Genomic DNA, 7,984 nt, shown 5'->3' on the forward strand with positions numbered 1-7,984 from the left:
TCTTTCTAAATTAGCTACCTAATTTTGTCATGTTTGATCCATGCATCAGAAATCAAGTATGTTTGTCATCTTTTTTAACTGAGAAATCACTAAAAGTAAGTGATGCAAAGTTAGAAACTCGATGGATAATAGGCCTGTTTTTCTACCTTGCTACACTTAATTACCATGCTTTTGCCTACGGTAAAGTTCGGAATTGTGATGTGCGTGCTCTTACCGTTAGATAAAAAATTTGGGGGTTCTTTTGTGTCTCATTATAAATTATATAAATTTTACAAAATAAGTTTAGGGCCCTTTTGATATATTTTCGCTTTAGGCAACCAACATCATTGAGCCGCCCTTGCATAGAGCTACTCTTGCACTTCTGGAATCAGTCACCATTGAGACTCATCCATTTATCCTTGGTGCCAAAGTATTTTATTGACTTGGGTTAGATGAGAGTCATTTTATCTATTTGTTTTTGGTTTTGTTTGCAATATTATAATACCATGCGGATTCTGTCTTCATTGTCCAAAATGATCTTTTTTTTTCTTTTGGCCTTTTCGTGGTCGGGGCTTTGGGTTGGGAAGATAGAAGCTTTTAAGACGGATATTAGGGGAATATAAAAGTTAATTTAATTATTAGTATATGATATTAAAATAATTAGTTATTCGCATGTTATTTAAATAAATAATTTGTATTTACTAAAAATAGTTTTATCTAATCAATTGATAACTTAATGTGAATTGAGCTTCAAATTAATTAAAATTTGAATTAATTTAAAATTAAAATATTGCAATAATATTCTAATTTTGTGTTAACAACTTTAACTTTAAGGTTATTTCAGTCATTTTAAGAGAAAAAAGTGTTTATAAGCACCTTTTACCAAACACTTCAACGACTTATTTTCAATTTCAGCACTTCTATCCAAAACACATAAAAAATTTAAGATGTTTAATATTTGTCCTCATGTCGAAGGTCCGGATCAATCAATCTGAATATCTTAATTAGAATCCAAAAACTACTCCGTGAAAGAGTAGGATTATGTAGAATATATAAAGATTTTTGGAAGTGCGTAAACGAAAATCCATAAAAGAAGTTGAAGGAAAGAAAAGAGTGTGTAAAAGACCTTGAGTGATATCAGTTCTCGAAGACCTTTATCCACAAGTAGCATGCTCTCCACATTCCCATCTCCTAAAAGTTCATTCAAATCACGCGGAAGTGTTTCTCTTTCATCTGGATCGTTGTAAACTACAAACAAAAAGAAAAAAAAAAAACTGAAATTATAAGTTAAACAAAACATGCTTTAAATGTTTTCAGTTACAAGAAATTATTACATATATTTTTGAGAAAGAGAAAAGATCTCACGTAATTTCTCATCTTTAGCTTTTTGTCCTGCCTCCAACACCACTTCCAATGATAAAGGGGCAAGGGATGACCAGTATTCTTGTTTAGCTCCAGCTATGTCTGTGTGAATACCTGCATGATGTTTAAATTAACATGAATAACCCAAACGGGAACGAAGACAAAAACTAAAGCATCTCCCATGCTTATAATATTAACGAAACATTGAGGCTTATAACTCCAATGCTTCAATGGTTAAAGTAAAGCAGCTCCCATGCATGGTCTATCTTTATAAAATGAAGTAAGTTATTGGTCACAGAGTTTTATTGTCTAGTATAGATATATAAGTAGGAAAAAGAATATAATAGTATACCATAACGGACGCATAAACTCCAATAGCGTGCGAGCCAACACCTCTTGAGAACAACCTCTTCCTAAGGTATAATACTGTGAATTACATAAGTATGCAAAGGGAAGGGGGGAAAAGTTCCATATGAATTAAGGCCACAAAATATAATCACATACATACCATCTCCTCTTGATTCAGTATCATTCTTCGGGTCATAGTTCGCAGGGACTACGCTAAGGAAAAAAGAGAAAATTAGAGATGCGAGATATATATAGTTTGCTTATTATGATTCATGCTCATAAGAATATTATGATTAAATTTGAGTCTAATTCTTTTGATATGGTGGACAGCACATAGGAATAAATCACGATTACAATAACTGAAAATCCTTGTGTACTCTATGACCAAGTGTATTGAAATAATATGGCATTATGTCAACATTTTCTCCTTTTTCTATCTCCAAACTTTTGAATTTTCAGTATATTATGTTCTAAAACTTGTTACTATCAGCTATCAGAATGCTTCAATTAGAAAGGCCTCACATCCAACTATGCATCGTGAAATAAAGATTGCAAAGCTAAAGAGGTGGGGATTCTCAAACTTTTAAGGTTTGTTTTTTGTTTTTTCTAAAAGCAAAATATTTTAAGTGGACTTGCTAGTCCATAATTTAACAAAAGTGAATTATTCCGAAAAGAAGAATGCAAATATACAGGATGAAGGTTACGAATACCTCAGCTTCTGTCCGAAGAGCTGCAAGCTCGTCACCCTTTCCACCATAATTTTGTGCTGCAACTTTTAGAGCAGCCTGTCAAGTACAAATCGTAAATTCCCTCAGGTGGATTAGCTGAAATAAAAATGATAATGTCATACTTTGTGGAGGAGGAGGAATTGTGATAGATCAACAAGGAAACTTCACTTTTGCCTACTCAATCTTCCTAGGACAATGAACAAACAACCTAGCAGAAGCTGAAGCTATGTTGGGTGGAATGAAAATGTGTGCCAATAGAGGCCTTGACATGGTCCTTGGGGAGACAGACACTATGGTTCTATCAAAATACATAAGAAAGGAGTGGAAATACCTCGGGATTATCACTGAGCAGATCAAGATGATCCAGAAGATAGATGAAGATCATAATTTCTCCATCAATCATTGCTTCAGAGAGGCTAGTAAGCGTGCACATAGCCTGACAACCCTTAGTCATACGATTGTGGGAATCAAACTTTTCATCCTCTTCTCTGATCTACCTAGTTATATAAGAGGGATGATCAACATGGACAAATGAAATCTCCCCTCTTTTAGGACTAAGCCTACAAAACCTCAGAATATTATATATGATCACACTTGAACATATTTTGTCTATAGTACCTCCACAATAGTAATTGGGTTAGGATTAGTTTAGGAGTCTCACCTCAATGATCATGTATAAAGGTTGAGATGACAAACTCAAATTGTATTAATGATCAAAGGAGACTTTAACTTATAAAAAAAAAAACGCCATGCCTAGTCGGACACTGTCACAAAATTGAGATGGAGGAGGAAGTACTAATTCTTTGAAGTTCTATATTTAGCTAAAGTGTATTATGTAATATAAAATAAGGAAAAATGCATCAAACTCTCTAGCATACATACCTCCCTTTGTTGTAGAGCTGCTTCTTTCCTGTATAAAGGAAAAATAAGACCATAATGAAATTTAGTCTACATGATTTTAGAATGAAGGACAATGTTGTTTGATTATGAAGCTTACCTGCTTAAAAGACGAGCCTCCATTGACACACCTTCCCCAAGACTAGCAACCTAAAAGCAAGACATGTTAAGCGACTCAAATATAGTGACGCTCATCAGTTTCTAGCTCTTACTTTCAGTAGTGGAATAACTCAAACCACTGCTAGAACCCGTGTTCCGGCAGCGGTATTGCAATGTCTGCAACATACAGTCTGAAAGCAGAGGAGAAAAACTAATTAATGCTCGAAGGTAACAAAAAATGTCCTTGAAGATTTACCTGCTGCTCTAGCTGTCTAGCCCGTGCCTCAGCTTCTTCGCAACGCTCTTCTGCAAGTCGAAGCTGAAAGGATATATAAACGACCCACTGCCCGTGAATGTGATGAATTGAAATGATAAACTAATTTTATCAGGAGACATTAGCTTTACCCGGGATCTTACATATCCAACTGATTGCATTTGAGAAGGAAGTTCTTCTTACCTTTTCTAGTAAACTTTCATTCTCTTCTTGAAGCATGTCAACCTGCATTTTGGATCACATCTCATCAACATCAACAATGTAATTAGAGATCATGGAAACTCAATTGAGATTCTATAAACAAGAGTAATTTATTAAAAACAAAATTGTTAATTGTGTTAATTAATAATCATGATTTTAAGAGACTTTATTTTCCCTTTTTCCAGCGTAATTATAGGAATAGAATATTTTTGTATTGTAATGTGTTGTCTTTCTTTAATAAGTTAGAATTCGCTTGTATAAATAACTCTTCTCATGAGATGTAAATACGTAAAGGAATACGAAAAATGTCTTCTACTAAAATCTACATGGTATCAGAGCCATTGCTTTCTTTTGAGGTGACTTAATTATCTCCCTCTGGAGAATTAGAGTTTCGTTTGTATCAAAGAGGTTGAGTTTTACTCCTTAGTGGCTGGTCGTGACTCAAATCCTTTTCAGTCAGTATTTTGAAAAGCTTAGACCACCACAGGCTTCTGTGCGATGACGTGAAAATCCAGTAGCTCCGAGAAAGAGTGTCGCACGTGCTGTAACACACTAACAACAACCCCAACTCCAGCGACACTTGGATCTCACACGCCGGCGCAGGGATCAGTTTCTGATGATTTTTCAATGAGATTTTTATGTGTTTTATTTGCAGGCCTATTCTATGCTCAACTATACAAGTTTCTACTTTTCCTGTATTAAAGTTAGGGTTCTTGCGAGACAATAATTCCGGCAAGGCAATTTGATTTCAACAATTTTTCCAGCCTTTCTATTCTTATGGGGACAGGTTTGAAAAATAATTTCCTTTTAGAGTTCTAGGAATTCTGTTTGCTGACTTCAAGCCCTATTATAAACATGCGAGACACAAAGGTAAAGAATAATTCTCTTTCACAAATTAGTGTTGTGAAACTAGGTGGGACTGGTAATTTCTTGTTTGGTCAAGGTCGTGTTTGCTATGTATTAAATCTTGCAAATTTCTTGGTCATATTAATGGAGAGAAGAAACAACCATTGTATTTGCTAATGGTATATGGGGTTCCGAGAACTCACTTGTTGCGACATGGCATTTGAATACAAAGCCCCGAATCTCTTAGCAATATTTATTGCTTGATACTATTGAAAAGATATGAAATTCAACTACGCACACTTACTCTCGAATGAATAATGATGCTAGATCTTTGAGATTCGAAATATAATTCATGCCACTAAACAAGGTGAGTTGGCTATCACTGATTATTATTTTAGTTAAGAGGGTTATGCAGGAGATTGACTATTATTAGGATATCCAAGCAAAATGTACTGTGATGTTGTTCTTGATGTGTCGTGAAATTACATGTTTTTCATACCCTTTCCTTAAGCTTTTCTAGCCCTTTAAGTAAGTTTTAATGTCATTTATTATGTTTATTTTATGTTTTTAGGAATTTGGAGTTGGAAAGTCAAGAATTGCAAAAATTGAGAAAAAGACCGTTTTGCTGGCCGTAGAACCGTTCTACTAACCGCAGAATGTGTAGCGGAATTGGACAGAAATTTTGGACCATTTTGCTGACCATTCTGCTAACTTTGACCAATTATGCTAACCCATTCTTCTGACGGCAAAACGAGTCTGCTAGTAGCAAAATGGGCAGAGGGATATTTTTGGCAGATTTTGTAAAATATTTTCTTTGGGCTATAAATAGAACTTTAGGTCATTTTAGCCATGGCAACTCATACACCAACTCACATGAACTCATTCTCCAACACATTTTTGAGAGCTTAGAAGAGGGAGAACAAGCTTTGGAAGCTAGTGTTTCATCACCCATCACCTTGGAAGTGAATATTTGAAGCCATTAATGAGCATTTCTTACTTCATCCTTTTATTATCTAGCTTTGTATTGTAATATTTGGTGTGTTGATGACTTTGGACTACAAAGTTGGAAGACTTGTTGAGTAGTGTTTGTACTTGGCTCAAGTTGCTTATGTGATGTTTTATTTACCATTGTTTATGAAGAAATCATATTGTTGCTTTGATTAATCTTATTCTTGAATGTTTCCAATGAGATTAGCTAAACCTAGGACTTTCTCATTTATCCTTAATTAAACGCGAGAAAGGAAATTAGGGATTGGGTTAGATTAGTTATCACGACTTGAGGCTTTGAACCTCATCTAATGGGTCTAACAAAGAGATTAAAAAAACCCTAATGTAGCCTAAAATTGAAATATGATTAATGTTTCTTAGCTTGATTCGAGAGAACTAGCTAAGATAAACCCGCTACATAGTCGAGAGACATTGGTGGGTAATTGAGATTCCAAGGCTGAGAATACTTGATTTCAAGATAATTAATGATGGTGTAATATTGCATTGGATCGTTAGTGAGTTTAAATTAAATTGTTATGTTCCAAAACCCCAAATTTCCATGGCTTGTGCTCCCCATTAGTTAGTTTTATCTTATTAGTTTTTTAAACAAAAATCAAATATTGAAAATCATTTGTCTTAGCTTAATTGGTGACAATTCCTTCGCTAGCTTAATTGCCTAACATATTGGTCCCTGTGGATTCGACCCTTGCTCTTAATTAGGTAAATTATATTGCGACGACCATGTACACTTTCTTTTTGAGCAATGAATTTGGACGTTATCAATTCTCTTTCAATAATTAGTTGAAGAGGAAAGGGTCTTTGATTTTTTGGCCAGTTTAAACCAAGATTATAATTAGAACAGGGTTCAAGTTCTTATGAAAGTTCCTTTCCTAAGGGAGGCATCCTCCGATGTTCAACAAGCAGAGAGTCGATGAAGTGTCACTTGATTTAGGTTCCAATTCAAATTTCTAGGTTAACTTTCTCTCATGTGCAACTAAAGGTGATCACTTCTGATAAAGATCACTTTCACTATTATCATTATGAAAAGCCAGGGAATAGAGAGGAGACATGTTGAAAACTACATGGGAAACTAATAGGAGGTCAGGGGGAAAGCATGTAAGTCAATCAAGGGTTCTAGATAATATTGAGGAATATATGGAGAGATCTAGGGGAAATTTCGAGAGAAATTTTATCTTCGGATGAAATTCAGCATCTTCGCCGACTTCTAATCAAACTTAACTCACTTTCTATTGCCATATCTAATTATGTGCAATAAGGTATTGACTTTACTGCTCACTTTAATTTTTAGATTGTTGATTCTTGTGCGAATAGACACATAACAGGCTTATCCAAAGGCTTACAAAACTGCTTTCCTAGTCCCAAAATGAAATTATGTCCCAATAGCCAATAACTCTCCAATTCTTAATCTCTAGAATAGATTCTACTGTTTCTACACATGATATTACATTATTATCCATATTTCATGTAAATGATTTTCCTGTTAAAATGTTATATTTCAGCCTCATCACCAAAGAACTTATTTGTAGTATCGAGTTCTTCTCTGATCATTGTGTTCTTCAGGATCTTTAAACAAGGAACAAGATTGTAAGTGGTAAACTTCATGATGTTTTATACGTGTTTGATGGGATTCGAGAGTCTAACCAAATTTGTTTTTGAGGTTATAAGGATGTCAACCAAGAAATAATCCAGTTGCGTAGGCGGTTGGAGAACCAATCCTTTTCTATTTACAGAGTTATATCCTAGTTTGTTTTCCAGAACTGAATTTTGTCTCTTTGTTTTGTGATGCTTGTGAATATATCAATCATACTAGAAACTCTTACCCTTTGAGTGATAACAAAAGTACACTCCTTTTACGATTATTTATTCAGATATATGAGATCGTACTCAAATTTGTTTTTGGATGTATTGATGGTTTGTTACCTTTACTGATTGTCACACTAGGATGACTTGGGTGTATCTGTTTAAGGGAAAAAGTGAGATCTTCTCTTGATTTCAGCCATTTCATAAGATGACGTGTACTCAATTTGAGGCTAAATTGAAAAACATGCGAACTGGTAGTGACACAAAATACATGGATAATAGATTTTGGGCTTATCTGGAGTCCAATGGGATAATCAAACTCTACTAGTTGTCCCTACACTAGTGCACAAAATAGGATTGCTGAAAGGAAAAATAGGCATTTGTTAGAAGTGGCAAAATACTTATGTTTACTGTAAATTTATCAAAAACCTACTGCGGGGAT

At 34.6% G+C, this 7,984-nt stretch overlaps 1 protein-coding gene and 1 long non-coding RNA gene across 4 annotated transcripts in view; one reads left to right on the plus strand and one right to left on the minus strand.

The window, feature by feature from the left end:
- LOC132045903 (coiled-coil domain-containing protein SCD2-like) overlaps window positions 1-4,263 on the minus strand; it is a 64,990-nt gene extending 60,727 nt beyond the window's left edge. For both annotated transcript variants that reach the window (XM_059436474.1, XM_059436473.1), the window contains exons 1-9: window positions 3,871-4,263; window positions 3,670-3,732; window positions 3,415-3,464; window positions 3,300-3,327; window positions 2,400-2,474; window positions 1,850-1,897; window positions 1,694-1,754; window positions 1,345-1,455; window positions 1,106-1,227 (exon numbers count right to left, since the gene is read on the minus strand). In XM_059436474.1, the coding sequence (XP_059292457.1) occupies window positions 1,106-1,227; window positions 1,345-1,455; window positions 1,694-1,754; window positions 1,850-1,897; window positions 2,400-2,474; window positions 3,300-3,327; window positions 3,415-3,464; window positions 3,670-3,732; window positions 3,871-3,918 (606 nt within the window). In that variant the 5' untranslated portion in view covers window positions 3,919-4,263. The remainder of the gene's footprint in view (window positions 1-1,105; window positions 1,228-1,344; window positions 1,456-1,693; window positions 1,755-1,849; window positions 1,898-2,399; window positions 2,475-3,299; window positions 3,328-3,414; window positions 3,465-3,669; window positions 3,733-3,870) is intronic.
- The window catches only part of LOC132045904 (uncharacterized), a 10,179-nt gene extending 4,323 nt beyond the window's left edge, over window positions 1-5,856 (plus strand). Inside the window, exons 2-3 of one of the 2 annotated variants that reach the window (XR_009412559.1) lie at window positions 4,270-4,675; window positions 5,306-5,856. This is a non-coding gene — a long non-coding RNA (uncharacterized LOC132045904). Of the gene's footprint in view, window positions 1-4,269; window positions 4,784-5,305 lie in introns of those variants that run through there. The other variant, XR_009412558.1, reaches the window with a different exon arrangement.
- Window positions 5,857-7,984: the final 2,128 nt, after the last annotated feature.

Source organism: Lycium ferocissimum, unplaced genomic scaffold (assembly GCF_029784015.1).
Source record: "Lycium ferocissimum isolate CSIRO_LF1 unplaced genomic scaffold, AGI_CSIRO_Lferr_CH_V1 ctg853, whole genome shotgun sequence".
Classification (NCBI taxonomy): domain Eukaryota; kingdom Viridiplantae; phylum Streptophyta; class Magnoliopsida; order Solanales; family Solanaceae; genus Lycium; species Lycium ferocissimum.